Source organism: Symphodus melops, assembly GCF_947650265.1.
Source record: "Symphodus melops genome assembly, chromosome: 1".
NCBI classification, from domain to species: domain Eukaryota; kingdom Metazoa; phylum Chordata; class Actinopteri; order Labriformes; family Labridae; genus Symphodus; species Symphodus melops.
In genome coordinates this window covers 39654122-39674551 of record NC_136691.1, presented here as the reverse complement: position 1 = coordinate 39674551, position 20430 = coordinate 39654122, and the positions used below count along the sequence as shown (strand labels likewise).

Here is a 20430-nt window from a genome sequence, read left to right as displayed (position 1 = left end):
AACATGATTTGACATGGAGAATAAAACACATCATGAAACGCTGCACATTTTTCTCCAACTGTGCTCAAGTTTTTATGATTCATTACTTCTCTAAAACCACCACATGAGGGCAGTGTGCCACTCTTTCCTCTGTGAACAGTCCTCCCCTCTACTGCCAGCCTCATTAATAATGACCCATCCCCACCTTTAACCCCTCTACATGACATGGTCCTTGAGTTAGCCCCATAGTAACGTTAATGTTGGGCCTCTCATTCAGACTTGTATGTTACATTAATGTTTTATGGATTCAAGTAAGGTCTCTTTATACTGCACACTGTATTTAATTCTACTGAAAATTTGGTATGAACAATGATCCTGCACAAAACTGTAGAGATTTTCCATAAAAAATATTGCACATAATTTTTATATATTTTAATATATTATCTTAAAATATTTCTTATTTAACTGTTTATGTATCTTATGTATGTCAGGATTACTGTCAATAACTAGATCTATATCGTTATTTTTATGATCTTTGTTTTCTGTACCAAAAACAACAAAATGAATTCCTTGTATGTTTAAATGAACCAGGCAATAAACTTGATTCCTTGTCAGAGGAAAGGGGAAACCAGGTGAGTGCTCTTTAGCAATATCCAGCATGTTGAGGAATGTAACAGGATTTACTAAAGTGAGTCAGACCACATTACCTGTTTTTATGCCATTTGTTCGAAAAGGCTAAATTGTTTACTTTCATACCGCTCAGAGGTCTGTTTCACCAAATATGTGAAAGAGAAAGATTACTTATCTGTTTAGAAACAGCTGATAAGTTAATAATAGTGCTTGCGATTTGCTTTCTCAATTCCATGGATATACCTATAGTCTTTCAAAACTACACAATCAGTAATGGGAGGGTAGAAGGAGACATCACTATAAGTAAGACTCTCACTGACACACTCTCTCTCTCTCTTCCTCTCACTCTGTCTCGGGGACTGACAGAAAGAAGGGTTGGTCTGTCTTTTGCAAGGGCTGCAGTGGTTGCACCATTTGCTCACATGCTGGCAGATTCACACACACACACACACCCACACACACTAAACAGAAGCCATCTCTGAACTCATCCATGAGAAAAGGATCTGAGCTGTGGAGAAGCTGAGTTAGCCGCACAGTCACACATCCACACAAGTACACACATATACACACACTGAGCGTCTGAGCCCCCATTGGTCGACGTCTCTCCACCCCACCACGGGAGTCTCAGAGGGGTCTACTGCAGCACTCTGCTCCAGGGGCCTGGAAATGCTAGAGTGAGCCATTTTTTCACTCTTACTTCTATTTTTGGGCTGGATATCGGAGGTCCACAGCCTCTCTCATTTTCCACTGTTTTTCAAACACACTGGTTCCCAGTCTATACTACTAGCACTGCTCCACTGCCTTCTCTGCAGATACTAACAGCAATAAGGCCTAAAGCGCAGAGAGGCAATATGATACCACAGAGACTACAAGGATCTGTGCAATAAGCGAGTGAGGAAGGACGCATAAATTGTGCCTCAGCTGCAGGGCCCAGGGGCAGCAAACCAGTGCTCAGCCAGCCATGCAGACTCAGGCCACAGCTAAAAGAATTTAGGAAGGACCCTTCCTGTAGCCCATCCCCCCCATACGAGAAGACATGACCTAACTGGTCTCCACCCAAGCAGACACGGAATTCACAACCTGATGAGTCAAAATCAGAGATCTTGTTCTATTTTATTGCTGTTGTGAAACTGACCACATGGGCAGATTATAAAAGGTTATTAAAAATTGTATAAATCTCACAAGTATTCCCTTTGTTATAACATTGATATGTTAGAAATATATAAATCAGAGGATCAGTATATTAAGACATGATGCATCAAAGAGACTTTATAAATCTCCTGTTACTGATAACAGGGATCACTTGAGGGGGAAACCTGCTGAAAAGAGAAGGGGAAAAATAATTGTGTCATTTAAAATGTCACCATACGTTATACATGCAAAAATGTCTTGTAAAAAATGCTGAATAGAATTCTGAATCATAAACAATGTTATGGGGATATGTTAAGATGAATGTTTCAGGCTGACCACTTTCCATTTTCTGGTGACACATTGGATGTTTTTGGTGAAAAACTTAAAGTCAGACTGTTATGCTGAATATCTTTTGCATCTGCAGGCACAACCAGCAGATGATCAATCAAGTTCATCTGGGAAATCTCCTCACCCTCAGTTCTGTGATAAAAAAAAGGAGTATCAGCCCACATTCAGAAAATAGAGGGAGGTCCCTACTTCCACAATAGCCTATAGGGCTTCAGAATCATGTAAGAACCTGTCAGAGTGAAGAAGCATGTTTATGAATGAACAAGCCCGAGTTCAGTGTGAAGTCTCTTTTGCAAAAGGGGGAAACTGAGTCCTGTGATGTGGAGACATCTGTCATTGCTTTTTAATCACGTTGCGTGCCTTTTACGCATTTGTTCATTATGAATGCATAAAAAAAAAACTTTTAATTAACTTTAAACATTCTATCTTGGGGTAGAGATGATTATTCAGGCTACAGTTTTGCAGCTGTCTACAGTGGAAAGCCTGCTCAAAAGTTTTCACATTCGCATGTGTCAGTAAGACAAATGATTGACAGTGTATGGTTTTGATGTTTGGATTTTACGCAGTGGTTTCTGTATCTCCGCGGCCTCAGAGATGGGTATCCGGCTTATTGATAGTGCTGAATGCCAGCGGGCATTAGAACAGCAAGCGGCCATCTGCCAGCCTAGCGAACTAGCAACCCCACCAGCTGCAGTCGCAAAACGCCCTACAAAGCAGGACATGCATGCAGCTTCTGACGTCTGCGGCCACACTGCGCTACAAAGCCCAGAAAACCCAGGAGCGGAAACAATGAGAATCAGGCTTATAGACGCCGCATAGGTCCGCGAGCAGCAAGTTTTTGGAGAGGAGGCAACCTTTAAGTGCACATCAGTTCATTTCGGATGACCAATTTGTGCGATTATTCCCCCACGTTGGAAAAATATACATAAAAGACTCATGCAGGGGCACTTTAATACCCCGACATGGCGACGGCAAGAAAAGGGAGAGAGCTTTTTACTATTTTGGAAACTAGCGCGGACACAGAAAGTACAACGGTGTGCGACAGTCAAGACGCTCCACTTAATCTTTCTGCCGATGTGAAGTGGTTTGAAATTCCGTATAGAAAGCCAGGCTCGGACGAGGAAGACGGAGTGCGGGAAGAGGAGGAGGAGGAGGAGGACGGCGAGGGGGAGAATGGATTCACGAGCACAGCAGCAGCCGCGGCGGAGGCTGCAGACGCGGCCAGCTTCATCGCAGGAGGAGGCTGCAACATAATTCTGGTCACTGGGAGCAATGGGCTCAAGCACGACGAGGAGGAATACGCAGAGGACTGTTATTATTCTACCTCCACTAACTGCTCCGATAGCAACTCGAACGACTCGGATATAGATTTCTCCGATTTGGAGGAGGAGGAGCGCAGGAGTTTTTTCAGTTTCGAAGACGACTTGGACGAGGACTGCACTTCTCCGGACTTCTGGGGCGAACCTGACCAGGTAATCTCGATCGAGCCTTTCTCCGCTGTCAGCGGCCCTCAGCACTCGCTGGGGGACGATGCTGACACCCGTGACTATTTCCGGATACTCTTCCCAGATTCTCTTTTTGAACACATGGTGGAACAAACAAACAAATACGCCCTCTATCGGCAGAGGAGGAGTGGGAAATCAGACCCCAACTGGCATCCCACTGATGTGAGGGAGATGAGAGCTTATGTTGGTCTGAACATTCTTATGGGCATCAATCAGCTTCCAGACATTGGAATGTACTGGGCTAGTGACATTTTCATAGGAAACGCAGGCTTTAAAAAAACTATGACAGCCAGGCGCTTTGAAAAACTCACTCAGTACCTTCAGCTGTGTGACCGTGAGTCTGAGCCTGTGAGAGGTGAGCGAGGGTACGACGCCCTCTTCAAAATCAGGCCCCTTCTTGATTTGGTGGAGAGCACCATGTGGGATGCATACACACCCAATCGCTGTTTGACCATAGACAAGTGTGCCATTGTGATGAAGGGACGCTTCTCCCCCACCCAGTACATGCCATCTAAGCCCCTCAGGAAGGGGCTCAGAGTGTGGATGATGTGTGACTCCCGCTCTGGTTACTGCCACAGGGCCAAGATCTACATAGGAAAGCCCGGTGATGATGATGCGACAGCCACCCTGGGCTACAGGGTAGTGGCCTCCCTGGTGCGTGGTCTAGAGGGTCAGTTCCACCATATCTTCATGGACAGCTTCTTCACCTCAGTGCCCCTCCTGCAGCGGCTGCTGAGGGATGGACTGTATGCCTGCGGGCCCACCCAACCAGGAAGAAAAGGTTACCCAGAGGTCCTTCACCCTCGTAATGTCGGAAAGCTTTCCCAGGGTGAGTTCTACCAGTGCCAGCGTGGAAACCTGGTTGCTACTGTGACAAGGGATGTCAAGGTGGTCAGCTGCCTCTCTACCAACTCTGCCCCAGGGATTGTAGGTATCAGTCCAAGCCGGCAGCAGCGTGAGACAGATGCAGAGGGTGAGAGCGACAGCATGGAAGGCTCAGGTTTGTCTTTTGGCGTACCTCGACCTTTGCCCTTGCTGTTGTACCAGGAGAATATGAGGGGCGTTGACCTGTGTGACCAGCTGAGGGATTGCTACCAGGTTGGCAGGCCATGTAAGAAGTGGTGGCGCTACCTTCTGTGGTTCTATGTAAATCTGTGCATCGTGAATGCCTACATCATCCTGAGGGAGAGTAGAGGGGGAACACCACCAGCAGGCTTCAATGGCAAGCAGTTTACGCAGCGTCACTTCCGGGTGCGTCTGGCGCAGCAGCTGATTGGAGACTACCAGGGGGCAAGAGGCATGGAGCGGGCAGCACGCAAGAGACATGCAGATTCACCCATAGAGTACGGACACCGCCTGGAGCGCATGTCAGAGCGCTCCCGTCGCTGCAGAAACTGCACCAACAAGGGACTGCGACACGAGAGTGTCTTTGGCTGCAAGATATGCAACGTCCACCTATGCAGAGGAGGATGCTTCTCTGAGTTTCATAAATAAATACAAAATGATGTTTTTTTTTTTTTCTTTTTATATCCTTTGTGTAATCGAACAACTTGTGTCAAGGGATTTTTCTAAAAGTATAATTATTTGTGATTCCAAAGGTTACCACTACAAGTGCACAACATAGCCACACACTTTACATAGAGATAGTTTTAGGATAGAATTTTAACTGCACGTATAATAGAGAAAATAAGTAAACTGTAGATTATTTGAATTAGTGTAGAATGTTTTGGCAACTTGCCTTCTGTAAAACTGACAGAATTGCCTTGTGTCACTTTTTATATGTTTAAAATTATAAGAACATTTTATATGAAAAAGAAGAATCAAACTTTTCTGCACTTAAAGTAGATGAGAATTGTTTACTATGGGAAGTTTATCTTTCTCCTTTTACAAAATAAAAACTTCCGTATGATGTACTTGACCAATTTTCTTATGTGGTATGAAAGCATTAACAACATGTAGTTCACATTAAAGGGGGAAACGATTCTTATGAATCTGGAACAAGGAATGAATTTGATATGACATAGGCTCAGCTTTGGATACTCCTGTTCTTTCATGCACAGAGAAAAAAAAAGTGTGCTTCTCTGGGCCTTGAAGGGGACACAGCTTGGAGTAATTAGAGAGCAGAAAAAGCCCCTCAGTACTCTACAGCCAGCGGACCTATGATGCCATCTTTTTCTCCAACCGCACCACAGACCCACAGCCATCTGTGGCTCTATTACACTCAGTCTAAAACTAAAAAGTGGTGCTTGTTACTGACATGATTAAAGAATAAGAAAGATGGCACAAATGCCATTTTGAGGGTAATCTTTATCCCTTATTGGCAATCGATTAGTACATTAGTTTGAATTGATTCTGTACACAATCATTTAAAAGCCCAAGAGCAGAGGACAGTTGAATTTAGATGGTGACTGGTTTAAGCATTACAGTATGTGTATTTCTTTAAGGCTTGGCTGTTCACACTGTTAACCAGATCAGCGAGCTAGCATCTGTATGTATGCAGAGATAGGCTGCTTTAGGAGGTCAGACTACTTGTCTCCTGCATCTCCTCCTGACGTCGCCGTCCTTCTTCTCTCTCCCTCTTCAGCACGGTGTCTCTCTCTCTCTCTCTCTCTCTCTCTCTCTCTCTCTCTCTCTCTCTCTCTCTCTCTCTCTCTCTCTCTCTCTCTCATCAGGCTCTGCTATGCCATCCTATAACGCATCCTACACGCTTTAACACACATGCTCTCCTTCAGCCGTTCCCCAGCCTGGAGAGGGTTAGTCAACTGGACGGCCGTCCCGCTGATCTGCGGGAGCCCCTTTGGGGAGTTACCATGGCAACCATGGCTGATGAAGACAGGGAGTCGCCAGCAGGCCTGCATGGTTGTCATGGTACTCACTCTGGCTATGGAGGTGGGAGGTGCCAGAGGCCACACCTCCTTACCCCGTCTCCAAAACTAGGCAAGGCTGTGGTGTGTGTGTGTGTAGAGAGAGAGAGAGCTGGCTGGTTGACAGCCTGCACGCAGTACATGGAGCCAGACTGGTTACCAGGCAGGCTTTGCTACAGCACAGCCAAGCCGACGCCTGCTGCCAAAAAATGAATAAAATGACATGAAATTGCTGCTGTAGAGATGTCTTCATGCAGGTGTAGGATTCAGGGATTAGAGGAATCTGTCACACTCTCTTCTGCGTCACACTGAAAGTTTCTATTTCATTAAGCGACTAACATGAACCACACAGCTAAACTGCAGCTTGTAGATATCTCTGCGCAGGTGTAGGAGGCAGAATGAGCTAATTCTGCACTGTGTACTCTGACACATGAAAACTCACGGCACATTTATATCCTGAACTTCTAAATCATAGCAATAGGACGATTTATTTCCCATTATACAGAGTTAAGTCACAGCTGTCAGTCTTTATTGAACCACATAGTCATTAATCAAATGGATTACAGTAACTGATACATTAGAAGGTGTTTCCAAGCATATTATTTATATGACACTTTTTTTTTACTTCCACTCAAATCTTAACATGTTCACTAACTCGCTCAAGTGACGGATGTTGACAAGTTAATTGTAACCATTAGTTTAATTTTTCACTTCCCACATAGCTGTGCAAAGGAGACGTGCAGCAGAACAGGAGAATATAAAGACTTAGTTTGTTGTTTAGTTTTGCATCAGATCAAACTCTCTCTCTCTTTCTCCACGTCTTTCTCTCCTGGTAGTTGGGGCGTGCTCTCTGTGGTGTCACAATAGCCAGATCTAATGTTTCCAGGATGGATCCAAACCATAAAATGCACTGCTCTCAACATGTTCCCCTCCTGGGCAGAGAGAAATCACTGACTCTCTGTCAGGAACATGGGCCTGGTTTCACTTAAGAACCACTGATTGGGCAACATATGGACTGTTAAAATCATGAATGTGCCTTTGTTTAATACTTCCCTCTCTTACCAAATGAGTCTGTGGACAAGGATGAGCGTGAGAATTGCAAAACATTGAAATCTCAGCTCATACTGATTAATTTCTTACTCTCTGCTGGGAGGTTTGACCAATCATTTCCAGCAGTCATGACGAGGAGGAGATGATGAATGACTCCTTAAGTGTGCTATTCTTCCTTGCAAAGAAAAAGTTGTTCAGCCAAAGATCAAAGCTTTGACATCCAGCTTTAAATGCTGTCACTAAAGTATTGGGTGTTAAGGTTATAGATATTTGTTTGATTGAACAACAACAGTTCATGTTGCATTAGCAGTAATTCTACATGAACTGTTGTTCTCACATCAACTTGAGCCCTGTGCAACATGTAACAGGTTACTAGCTACTTTTCAGGAAACAAAAATTAAAACCATCCAGTAAGTATGTATGCATGGTTAAAGACAAAACCAAACATTTTGGCCCGTAAAAACTTGTGGAAAAACGTTTTCAAAGCTTTCGTTCAGTTTCAGAGTTATTTCAATAAAAGAGACACTTCTCATAAAGTTTCATTTAAAAAAACGTTGTGATGCTTAAAGACATAAGAACCCTCATGTATAAAAGAAAACCAAGTACAAATCAGGAAGTAGAGAGAGAAAGCAGAGCTATGTAAACCTCTTTTGAATAAAAAAGTTAAAAATAGCTCTGCCTCAATCGATTAAATAGTTAAACACTCTGAGTCTACACATTCACTCATTACAATTAGAAAGTAATATATTATAGAGGATCATTTATTAGGAAAGCAGCTTTCACTTTTCGCAAGTACAGTACATGTTATATGTACATGTTATACATACCTCAGTTATAGTTGAGCATTTTCTTGATGTAATGTTTGTATTTGTACATATTTTATTTAATTCAAACAAAAAATAATAATAATTACAACATAAAGAAGATTAATCTTATATATAATTTTATACCTTTCAAAGCAGATCACAACGACCCATGTGAAAACATGAACTTGATTGTACTGTAAATTAAATGATAGTTTGCTGTATACTGCTCACTGACTCACACCTCCATCTAGTGGACAAGAGAAATATAGTGGTCAAAGCCTCTAGCCCTTGAAATCATGTATACTGTAGGTGACATTGCCTCGTGGTTTAAAAGAAGCATCTGTAACAACATTAATGTTATGTTCTTCTGTGTTGTTCAATGAGTGTTGCAATGTCTCAGCAACATGCATGCATTAGCACCCATACCACTTACTATTCATCTAATTCATCCTTTTAACCAGGAAGCTTTCTGAACCAAATAGATCTCTTTGGTTTCTGTTGATGCGGTTTTGGCAGACCGAGCAAAATGACCAGAGGAAGTTTAATCTCAGCAGCTTTTGCAAGAGGAACATCAAGAGTGACCTGTAACCACAGAAACAAGGCTTCAAATAATATTTCAGCTCATACAAACAACATGCATTAGAAATACCCCATTGAAGTCATTTTATACACATGTATTTACAAATGTTGCAGCTTAATACTGTTGCTTTTATCTGGCTTTCTGTCACTACACCAGTTTCCAGGAAATTCAGACTACAACGTCCTTTGAGCTTGTGGTACAACAGAACAGGTTGGGCTGTAATACGACACCTTTTCTAAATAGAGTATTTCCTCACCTGTGTGTAGAGAAGCCATGATGGCTGTTGCCTTGAACCCCTCCTTTCTTTCTTTCCCTTAACACTCCTCCCCCTCATTCAGCCACTGGGTGGCATTATAGTTATCTTGCATTCTAATTTTTTTGCCTGATACAGTCTTGCATATTGTATATATCTTGTGTTTGTAGGAGGCCATTTGTCAAAAATTATGACATAAATTTATCTTATCATTACTAAAAATAACAAAAAGCTATAAAATACCTTGAGTCTGTACTCGAGCCTCATCATGCTGCAGTTGAAGAAGGTCGGATGGAGCTGAGGTGGGATGCTGATTATTTTGGTCATAGTCCGACTTGTATGTGCTGGAACAGAGTCTCCAGTCCCAAACAGAGTGTCGTCTGTGTGTACTATCCTCTGTGACTTAGCAGCAAAAGTATGCTCCTCACACAGGTAGAATTGGGGAGTCACTGTTCGAGCTGATTCATTAAAGACTTCTACAGAGACACCTAATGCTTCACCTATTTAAAAATAGGAGGGGAGGAGGGGAAAAAACACAAATATTGCTTGTGAAGCCATTAAGGGAGACAACTATATTCTTAGGAAGTTTGCTTACCTTGCTTAACTCCCATTTTTTCTGAAGTAACATTCATCGTAACTTTTTCAGAGCCATGAAATGAAATCCTGGTTGCATGTTGTTGTTCCTGATAAATAAATTGCTTAATATCAGTCTGATGTTATTGTCGGCCATTGATGTTATTTATAGTAAAAATAAAATCTGTTACCTTGAGTCCAATGATTATCATTTCTGATTTGGAGGCAAAGGGGAACTCTGACTTGGTCAGAAAAGGGAACTCTGTCTTTGATTTATGGACACTCCAGATCGACTGAGTAAGCTGTGCTCGCAAACTGTATGTAATTTTTCCCCATTTTCCCTCATAGGAAGAAGGTATATCTCTGCAAACAATCCAAATTAATAAGCAATGTTATTTCTATCTACCAGCTATAGTAAGAAAGTGATTAGGGTGATTCAAATTGTTATATGGGTTAGATTAGCTCACACACATCTTTGGAATCTCAAAGGTGAAAGGAAACACATTTCTCCCGGGACTAATGATTTCAGAACCTTGAAATAAAAACAGAGAAACAATTAAATTCAGTCTTCAATTTGTCAACACACTCTTTATATTTAAATCTTGTATCTTAAGACAAGAGGGAGAAAATACCAACCATCTCCTTTGTTTTTATCCTGCAGAATAATATGTTCAAAGTAAAAGTAGAGCTTCTTATCGCTGTGGGTCTCTTTGTTTTGTCCTTTATATTCAGACCATATCACCTTAGATTTTCCTTTGGCTTTCACCACGAAGCACTGCACTCTGGTTTCCTTGCTCGTCACCACTGTCACCTTTCCAGAGAGGGTATCCCCAGGAGAAAAAGTGCCACGTTCATTCACCTTGTTGTATTCCACAGAGAGATGCTTCACAGTCATGATAAGAACAACATCAAATAATCGTCCAAAAGGATGTAACTTAGGTTTAAGGTGATCCAACGAGGAATTGAAGTAGAGTCTTTCGTTAAAGAACACTAATAGGCCTACTATAAGGCTGGCTCATGCACTGTAGCTGCTGACTTCTCTAGAACCTGTATCTGTGTCACACATGGTCAGGTGCTCACGAGCTGCAGGTGTCATTTTCACACAGGTAACTCGAGCCGGCACCCGTCGAGGCTATGTTAGGACTGACATCATGGATGCACTTTGAAAGATTATAACAGTTGTCAAGAGATGTCAGAGTGCCTTGCTCAGGGACACCTTGGCAGTGAAAATATAGAAAGTGTAGTTCCTCTTCTGCAACCAGAAACATTTCCATACTTTGGTTCAGGACTTAAACTAGGAATTTGTAGCTCCCCACCCAAGTGCCTATGGACTGATGCAGCTTAGACATCTATTTACAAAGACAACTTGTCTTAAAATGTAAAGAACAAACCCTAAAATGACCTCTGATTATAAACTTCAGACAGACCCTTGTGAACCTATGCGGTGCTCATATTTGTGTAAAATACTTTGAATTAAAAAAAATACAACATTGGAATATTATTGAAATTATTAAAAACATGAGTTACGTTGGATTGCCCCTTCAATGATAGTGATAGCAATGCAAATTTACAGCTCGTTCCCGCACAGTAGTTAGCATGTGGAGCCTTATTAGGCTAAATAAAAGAGCTGGCTTACTCACTGTCTTCCTACTGTGGTATTGTTCAGCAACAACCTAAAGCTAGATGGATGATTCAACAATATTGTGACACAGTTTTAGCTTCTGCTAACAAAAGCTTAGCCGCTAACTTCGGTAGATTTTAGTCAGTTTTGAGTGGGAGCTTGGATTCACATGATTAGCTGAAAGGGGAAACTGAGGTAACAATTGCAAGTCTTTATTGTAAATAAATAATTTGATTTATTAATACATTTGATATTAATAGTTTGTTTCACATTTTATTTGAAGATGTATACCACGATCACATAATATTGAGGACTGACATTTATGTTATACAAGATAAAGTTTCATGGATATTTAATAGTCTACAATAACAAGTCTCCTCTAAAGGCCAGTCAGAGAGCTTCAAGTGGAACATGGATTGAAAAAGGGGTGTTGTGTGTTTAAACATCAAAGTTTGAAAACAGATTGAAGGGAGAAGCACTTTAAACCTGTGCAATCTTGTAAGTGTAAATCAAAGTTGTATTTAGAATTTATTCTCATATCTGCCATAATCATTTAAGGACGGGTATGTTGCTGCTGCTGCATATGGAGGTGGGAGATCCACAGGTCTGGGTGCTACTTGTTGTGGTGGTGGCATTCCCCAGGGTGCTGGGTTTGGGTTCCCAAAGGCCTCAAATCCAAAGGCAGCAGAAGGAGGTGGTTGTTTAACAGCAGAACCCTCAAAAACAGGGAGGATGACAATGGGAAGTTTGATCTCTGGATCTGTGGCACATTTGATGTCTAGATAGACCTGCAAAACAACAATGTTTTTTTTTTTGGGGGGGGGGATTTTACATTTCTTTTTATACCACAAAACTATGAAGCAGTATTAACATCAGATATGCATCACGTGCCTGTTTGGACACCATCAGCAATGAGAGAGTGATTGATTAAAAGTCTCCAGATAAAAGTTAGCTGTTATATTTGAAAAGATTTATATCAATCAGTTGAAAAAACGTAGTCTTACTATCTTATTATTTTGTTGTTTTCCACTAGAGGGCGCCAGTCACTGTCAATTTTCCTGAGTTTGAGTTAATCCAGTCCATTGGTATTTATAAAATAGTCCTTGTCTTGATAATTAACATAATACTTTATCATACAAACATTTCTTATTTAATTTGCCTTTGATTGACTGATCAGTAGAACTTTGTTTTCATAATCTCCAGTTTGTCTTTATTCAGCAGCTCCAATTGAAACAAGGTGAACTGCTGTGCTTTCCTTCAAGAGATGTTTATTATATATATATATATATATATATAAGATCTTATTTATAATTTTATACCTTTCAAAGCAGAAAGGTATAAAATTAAAACTGCATTCACCAACTAAAAATACAGATGTTTTAGACAACTAAAACAATACAACTAGAAAGGCCTACAGTAGCAACAGAAAACCAGTAACAGCAATAATCCTAACAGTGATAATATAACAACAGTAATCAAGCTTGTGAAATAAAATGCAGGATTACCTTCAGCCTGTACTCCAGTTTGATGATGGCACAGTTCAAGATGGAAGGAGGTAGTTCGCTGGGGATGGTGATCACCTTGGTAACAGTCTTGTTGTCAGAGGGTTCAATATCCTCGATTTTGTCCTTAAGGATCGTATTTGTGTGAACTCTCCTCCTACCCTGTGCAAAGAAACTCCTTTTCTCATACAGCGTGAACTTGGGCTTCACTGAACGACTCGAGCGGTTGTTGATTTCAAGTGTCACCTGCATAGCCTCACCTAAAATTGAGAAACAAAAGCCAATATTCAAACCCAGACAGAAGTTGATAGTGGGGAGAAGTATACTTCATAAAATAAAAACATGTGTAAAAAATGTTCCAACACTCTTCCCCAGTTTGTCTCTTTTATATCTTTCTCTTCATCTCATCTTCTTACTCTTCTATCGCATTGGGCTTTTAACTCTAAGGGCACGGTCACAGTGGCCATTCAAACAGTGCTATACTCAAGCATGATTGACTGAGACAGACTGAGCTACTGCAGTCCTATAGTTGGAGAGGTGCCAGCCCACTTTTGTCTAACACTGTTTACCTCGCACCTCACCCTGACCCTCAGCCCTTACCTGACCCAACATATCCAGCTGGTTATTTCCCCAACCACCAAGAATTTCATGTTAACCATCTCTTAAAGAACCCATGCTCATCAAACCCCGCAGGTTTTAATAACTGTCTCTCTCCTTCTGCTTTGTTGTAAAACACTTGAGCACACTGTCTTTACCCAACTCTCTCCACGAGAACAACCTTCTTGAATCCTAATAGACCTTTTAAGTGAGACTGCCATACTTGCTGCAACAGAACACGTGGCTAATGCAGCCGCACCTTTTTGTTTGTTGATCCTGCTTGACTCTTTAGCAGTGCTTGACAAAGTGAGCAACCAGATTATCCTCTTAGCCCTCCAGTTTGTAAGTCTCAGTCTCTGTACTCCGTTTGCACTTTGCACTACATCTTAGGAGCCGCACCTTGGTGTCAGGGTGGGTATCTTCTGCATTACTGTTGAGGGTCTATGGTTCTAATCCTGGCTTTTGTCATCAACTCAATCCATGAGTGTCTGCATTTACCATCAGACCTATGGCTCATCGATAAAAGGATTTTTTACTCCTCACAACGAGTTTGCACCCTGTTCTGACTTCAAACTGCTCTCAATCAAAATAGAGGTGATTATCCGTGCCGACTGTGCTTCATGGATAGAAATAAACTCATCCTGCATCAGGATCTAGTTCAACCACACATTCAAGCCTGTCCACTAACCTCTACAGTAAAATATTGCCAAGGAAAAGTTTTTACCTTTTTTTTTTAAACGACGTGATCTTGTTGTACATACATTCTGTAAAACCAGAACGACCTGTTTCCTCTTTACACAGGGAGAGGCCATGTTTCATAAGTATTCATAGCAGAATTACCTTTTTAATATGAGCTTATTACCTTGAATGTATCCCATCTGCTTGGTGTGAACATCCAATGAAACCTTTCCAGATCCAAACACTTTCACAGATTTATCCTTGCAACCATACTGAGGGTCCTAAAAGATCCAACATCATCAGCAACAAGTGAAAGTAGTTTTCTATTTCTCTGTTCTGTGTGGACAACACTGAGGGATAAACATTTGTCATTTAAAATAAGATTGATTTCTGACCATAAGTCCGGGGGTGTCCATGTCTGCTTTGGATATGAATGTAAAGTGTTGTTTAGCCTTCTTAGTTAGCTTCATGGACTGTTTCAACTCTGCTTTTAACTTGTGAACAATTCTTCCGATGGAGCCTTCAAATGTTGATGGGATCTTTCTGTGAAAAAGAATAGAAAAAAAATGAAAAATTTGAAATAACACTTAACCACAGATTAAGTGAGGAATATGCACCTATCAGGAATTGTGAAGGAAAAAGGAAACACATGTCTTCCTTTTCCGATGACTTCGGTGCCTAGAAGAAAATAAAGCTTTTTTAAACCAATAACTTAAAATGGCCAATTGTAGAAAAATCATTTGAATTAGTCTTTCAGATACAAATGATCATAATATTTTCATACATTACCATCTTGTCTTGCTTCTCTCAAGATATGATGTTGGACTTCATAATATTTCTCATCAGACCAATACACACGATGGTGGCGTTTCCCGTGATTTTCACTCCAGCGTACCCGAGCTGCTCCTTGGGCAATGAAAATAAGTCCCTGGATTTTGGTTTCCTTAGAAACCTCCACTATGATTCTTCCATTTACGGTATCTCCATTTGTAAATGTGTTCCTGCTGTTGATCGCATCATATTCGATCGAGAAATCTTTTATGGTCATTATTAACAAAGAAGAAGCCAACTAAATGGAAACGTTCGATCTCTTGCAGCACCTAAAGCAAACTCAAACCTTGTGAACTCTATACGACTGCCTCGCTCTTCTTTGATCCGACCATGGGAGCAATTCTCACTGAACCTGTTTTTCTAACTTCTTCGCTGACAGATTTGCAACACAAATACACAATTACAATGAGTGGAAAAAGCCTTGAGCCTTTCAACGTCATTACCCTACAGCTTTCTAAAAAAGGGGGAATTTAACTTTAACTGATCACAACAACCTGGTGGTGTACAGCATTCTGTTTAATCAGACTGTTATGACTGTCACATCGGATGCTTTCTTAATGTGTCAAGTAAAATATTTAATTGAAAGGTCAAAAATCATCCCTCAACAATGTAAGGCCAGGGCGGAGTGATGTATCCACAAATGTTATGCTCATATTCTGAAAACCAAATACTGTGGTTGAGCCAGCCACTCCTTACTTTAACATGTTCATGTCAGCTGCTCCTGAATTTGAAGGGCTCTTATTCTGTATTCAAGGGAAAATAATCCTCATTCAGTATGCATGGGAAGGTTGGAATATATTTTATTTGTTTACAATGACAAAAGGAATTTACAAGATAACAAAAATTATGGACATTAAATAGTCTACAATACTTACACAGTCTCCTCTAAAGGGCAGTCAGAGAGCTTCAAGTGGAACATGGATTGAAAAAGGGGTGTCGTGTGTTTAAACATCAAAGTTTGAAAACATATTTTAGGGAGTAGCACTTTATACATGCACAATGTTGTACGTTTTCCAGGATAAATTAAAGTTGTATTTAGAATTGATTCGGGTACATTGCTTCTGCATATGAAGGTGGGAGATCCACAGGTCTGGGTGCTACTTGTTGTGGTGGTGGCATTCCCCAGGGTGCTGGGTTTGGGTTCCCAAAGGCCTCAAATCCAAAGGCAGAAGAAGGAGGTGGTTGTTTAACAGCAGAACCCTCAAAAACAGGGAGGACGACAATAGGAAGTTTGATCTCTGGATCTGTGGCAAATTTGATGTCTAGATAGACCTGCAAAAAAACAATGTTGATCATTTTTTGATTTTCAGATGTTACATTTCTTTTTATACCACAAATCTATGATGCAGTATTATGTTGTTCTTCTGCTGTATTATTGACATGCTTATCACATGCCTGTTTGGACACCATCAACAATGAGGGAGTCATTGATTAAAAGTTTCCAGATAAAAGTTGTCCATTATTGAAAAGATTTACATCAATCAGTTGATTTTTCCGTTATTTTCCACTAGAGGTCGCCAGTAACTGTCAATTGTCCTGTGCTTGAGGTTTTCCAGTCCATTAGTATTTATAAAATAGTCCTCATTAACGTAGTACTTTATCATACATTTTTTTTAAATTTAATTGTCCTTTGATTTATTCATTACTAGAACTGTATTTTCATAATCCTAAGTGTGCCTTCCATCAGAGCAGCTCCATTTGAAACAAAAATACCAAGTACAGAATGTTCTGAGATGCATTGTGTGTGCAGATGAGCAGGGCACATGGACCCATATTCACAAACATTATGATAATCCTCTCATAGAGCTCGTAACTTAGCTTAAACAATTCTTGCAAGAACATTTCAAGGAGTTTCCGAGGCGTTATTTATGAACATTCTTAGAGCATCCTGAACAAGGACGGGACAGAAACTTTTATCTTAGTGCGGAAGTGTGGTTGACAATGTTGCCATGTATGGCACATATTTTTCAGAGGCTGTGATTGGTTAATCCAAAATCATTAGAAAAAAAAGTCAATCATAGAATCCAGTCAAATGTTACGTGATTATAAATACTGTGAAAGTAGCATCTGTGTGATCATTTACAAGTGGTACTTTTAAAGTTTGTAGCCAACAAGATGTTTGAAATGAGAAAGGTCCACTTGTGTAGCATCTTATTCACATGCTGATATAATGATCAGCGTGTAAATAAAATCTTTAATTAGTGATTGGATGCACCTGTGGAAGTTATCACATGAAAGAAAGTCTACATGCAAGTCTCACTTTGCACTGAAAAAAGTCATAGATGGATTGATGGTTTTAATCCGTCCGGCCTAACTATGAGTGAAAAATAATATTTGTCATTCAGTGTTTGGAATACATTTCTCTATTTTCTCCTCAGCTTGAGAAACTCTTAAGCCTCTTAAAAGTAGTCTGGACTTCAAACAGGCTTACGAGTTTCTCAAGCAAGAAGAAAATGAACTGAAACTTAACAAACTTCTCTCATTGGATGTTTTTAAAAAGGAAATTAAATGACTTGGAGGCAGAGACATCCTGCGGTAGATGTTCTTCCTGATGTTTATGGATGACCCTGACAAACATTTGCTGCTAAGATCTGTTATTTGTGTATTTTAGTTGCCCAAGGATTTATTTGTGATGTATTTGATGTATTTTTGTATTTCTATGTTTGGCTGCTCGTTGTCTGTCTGAAACTCTGTTACTGGTGTTGCTGTTTGTTTTGTCAAGGAGATTGTTAATCTCAATGAGTTTTTATCTTTTGTGTTAAATAAAGGTTAAATGGAGAAATGTTCTTTGGACACTATATGAAGAATATTAATGAATCATAGTTGGGCTAAATAGACAAAAAATATTTACGTGCAAATTTCTATCCATCTGTAACAGTTCTGTGCATGTGATGACACCCACGGGGGTCTTTGTGAAGATCACAGCTTCTGAAAAAATGTGTCATAGCTAGCAAAGGTCACTTCCTCTCTCAGAGTTGCTTTAGGACTGTTACTAAATCACTTTTCAGCTTTATTTAGCTGCTAGCATTTTTTGAGCTAAGTTAGGAGCTCTCTGAGAGAATTCTCAGAATGTTTATGAGTATGGGCTCTGATGTTTTAGATAACGAAAATCAATAACCTTGAAAAGGCCTTCAGTAGCAAAAAAAAACAAACAAACAAGTAACAGTAATAATATTGACAGTAATCATACTGACAGTAATAATAGTAACAGTAATCAAGCTTGTGAAATTACATGCAGGATTACCTTCAGCCTGTACTCCAGTTTGATGATGGCACAGTTCAGGATGGAAGGAGGTAGTCCGCTGGGGATGGTGATCACATTGGTAACAGTCTTGTTGTCAGAGGGTGCAATGTCCTCGATTTTGTCCTTAAGGATTTCAGTCGTTTGAACTCTCCTCCTACCCTCTGCAAAGAAACTCTTTTTCTCATACAGCCTGAACTTGGGCTTCACTGAACGACTCGAGCGGTTGTTGATTTCAAGCTTTACCTGCACAGCCTCACCTAAAATTGAGAAACAAAAGCCAATAATCAAACCCAGGCAGAAGTTGATAGCTGATAGGTCGTTGATTGTTTATTTTGTGAAAAGATATGTTTAAGAAATGCTCTGAATGTCCAACACAGCATCAGTTTCTCTTTTCTATATCCTCCTCTTCATCTTTTATTCTTCTTACACATCTCTCTCCAACACCGTTCTTTTCACCTTCTGTATTCATTATTTCATCCAACATATCCAACTTATTATTTCCCCAACATTTCAAAAGCATTTAAAGTGAACCATCAGATGGCGGGGATTATTCTGTCATTCACTGAGCAGACGTTTTTAACAAAAACAACAAACATCAGAAAGGATGTACAACACAAGCGAGGATCTAGAAAAGACGAAAACAATGTCAGTAAGTGCAAAAGAACAGTCCGATTGGACACAGGTGCTGACAGGCAATGCACAGTGGGAAAGCACAATATTGAGACTGTTTTTAAACAAGCGAGTGAAGTTTGTGGGCATTACTTTGGCTTTACCAAGCTAGATATTGATCTGTTGTTGCATAGAGGGGAGATGAAGGTGGTGTTCATTCATCCATTTAGAGATATCAGTAAGGCATCACAAGATTCTGTTCAATTGTCTGGAGGGAATGACAGGATGAGCTGGGTATCGTCATTCGTCGGAGCGAACTAGTGCACCAAGTAAGCTATGGAGAAGAGAAAGTGACCAAGCACCGACCATTAGGGCACCCATGTGGATAAATTGTGTGCTTTGGACACATTATCTATGCCTTCTATATGGAAATAAGCTCATCTTATTTCAGGATATAGTCCAACCACACATCCAAGCCTGTCCACTACCCTCTACATTGGAGTCATCAAAATATTCTACAGCCATCTTTTAGGGAATAATTTACAGATGTCCCCAACTTTCAAATAGTTTAAGGTGCAGCAATGGATTAGAGACAAGTAATAGGATGTAAAGGTAGAGTTTTACAGTTATCTTATCGATCTTGTATACATTCTGTAAAACCAGAAGGACCTGTTTCCTCTTTACACAGGGAGAGGCCATGTTTCATAAGTATTCATAGCAGAAATACATTTTAATATGAGCTTATTACCTTGAATGTATCCCATCTGCTTGGTGTGAACATCCAATGAAACCTTTCCAGATCCAAACACTTTCACAGATTTATCCTTGCAACCATACTGAGGGTCCTAAAAGATCCGACATCATCAGCAACAAGTGAAAGTAGTTTTCTATTTCTCTGTTCTGTGTGGACAACACGGAGGGATAAACATTTGTCATTTAAAATAAGATTGATATCTGACCATAAGTCCGGGGGTGTCCATGTCTGCTTTGGATATGAATGTAAAGTGTTGTTTAGCCTTCTTAGTTAGCTTCATGGACTGTTTCAACTCTGCTTTTAACTTGTGAACAATTCTTCCGATGGAGCCTTCAAATGTCGATGGGATCTTTCTGTGAAAAAGAATAGAAAAAAAAATAATGAAAAATTTGAAATAACACTTAACCACAGATTAAGTAAGGAATATGCACCTATCAGGAATTGTGAAGGAAAAAGGAAACACATTTCTTCCTTTTCCGATGACTTCGGTGCCTTGAAGAAAATCAAAAATAAAGCATCTTTAAACCAATAACTTAAAATGGCCAATTGTAGAAAAATCATTTGAATTAGTCTTTCAGATACAAATTATTATAATATTTTGATACGTTACCATCTTGTCTTGCTTCTCTCAAGATATGATGTCGGACTTCATAATATTTCTCGCTAGACCTGTAGACGTCATGCTGATCTTTCCCGTTACTTTCACTCCAGCACACTCGAGCTTTTCCTTTCGCTATGAAAATAAGTCCCTTGATTTTGGTTTCCTTAGAAACCTCCACTATGATTCTTCCATTTACGGTATCTCCATTTGTAAACGTGTTCCTGCTGTTGATCGCATCATATTCGATGGAGAATTTTTTTATGGTCATTATTAA

At 40.2% G+C, this 20430-nt stretch overlaps 3 protein-coding genes across 3 annotated transcripts; all 3 read right to left on the bottom strand.

Annotated features, from left to right (window-relative positions):
• Nucleotides 1-8594: 8594 nt before the first annotated feature.
• Nucleotides 8595-10614, bottom strand: LOC306836263 (arrestin domain-containing protein 3-like; the record flags this gene model as incomplete). The annotated part of the gene is made up of 6 exons (XM_079363264.1): nt 8595-8895; nt 9390-9646; nt 9742-9829; nt 9911-10082; nt 10191-10251; nt 10356-10614. The coding sequence occupies 6 exons, from the start codon at nt 10612-10614 to the stop codon at nt 8767-8769; spliced, it is 966 nt and encodes a 321-aa protein (XP_079219390.1). The 3' UTR covers nt 8595-8766.
• A 922-nt stretch (nt 10615-11536) lies between these two features.
• LOC306836245 (arrestin domain-containing protein 3-like) lies at nt 11537-15376 on the bottom strand. Its single transcript, XM_079363241.1, has 6 exons — nt 14907-15376; nt 14735-14795; nt 14513-14660; nt 14302-14398; nt 12846-13102; nt 11537-12128 (listed from the first exon to the last, which is right to left on the bottom strand). The coding sequence occupies exons 1-6, from the start codon at nt 15163-15165 to the stop codon at nt 11862-11864; spliced, it is 1089 nt and encodes a 362-aa protein (XP_079219367.1). The 5' UTR covers nt 15166-15376; the 3' UTR covers nt 11537-11861.
• A 375-nt stretch (nt 15377-15751) lies between these two features.
• Nucleotides 15752-20424, bottom strand: LOC306836253 (arrestin domain-containing protein 3-like; the record flags this gene model as incomplete). The annotated part of the gene is made up of 6 exons (XM_079363252.1): nt 15752-16220; nt 18193-18449; nt 19550-19646; nt 19761-19908; nt 19987-20047; nt 20166-20424. 6 exons carry the CDS (start codon nt 20422-20424, stop codon nt 15984-15986), a joined length of 1059 nt encoding a protein of 352 aa, XP_079219378.1. The 3' UTR covers nt 15752-15983.
• Between the last annotated feature and the right edge of the window lie 6 nt (nt 20425-20430).

Coding starts and splice junctions, on each gene's coding strand:
- LOC306836245 (XM_079363241.1), bottom strand. CDS start 15,165: ATGACCATAAAAGATTTCTCGATCGAATATGATGCGATCAACAGCAGG. Junction 14,796..14,906: donor GAGAGAAGCAAGACAAGATG/GTAATGTATGAA, acceptor ATTTTCTTCTAG/GCACCGAAGTCATCGGAAAA. Junction 12,129..12,845: donor AACTGGAGTACAGGCTGAAG/GTAATCCTGCAT, acceptor GTTGTTTTGCAG/GTCTATCTAGACATCAAATG.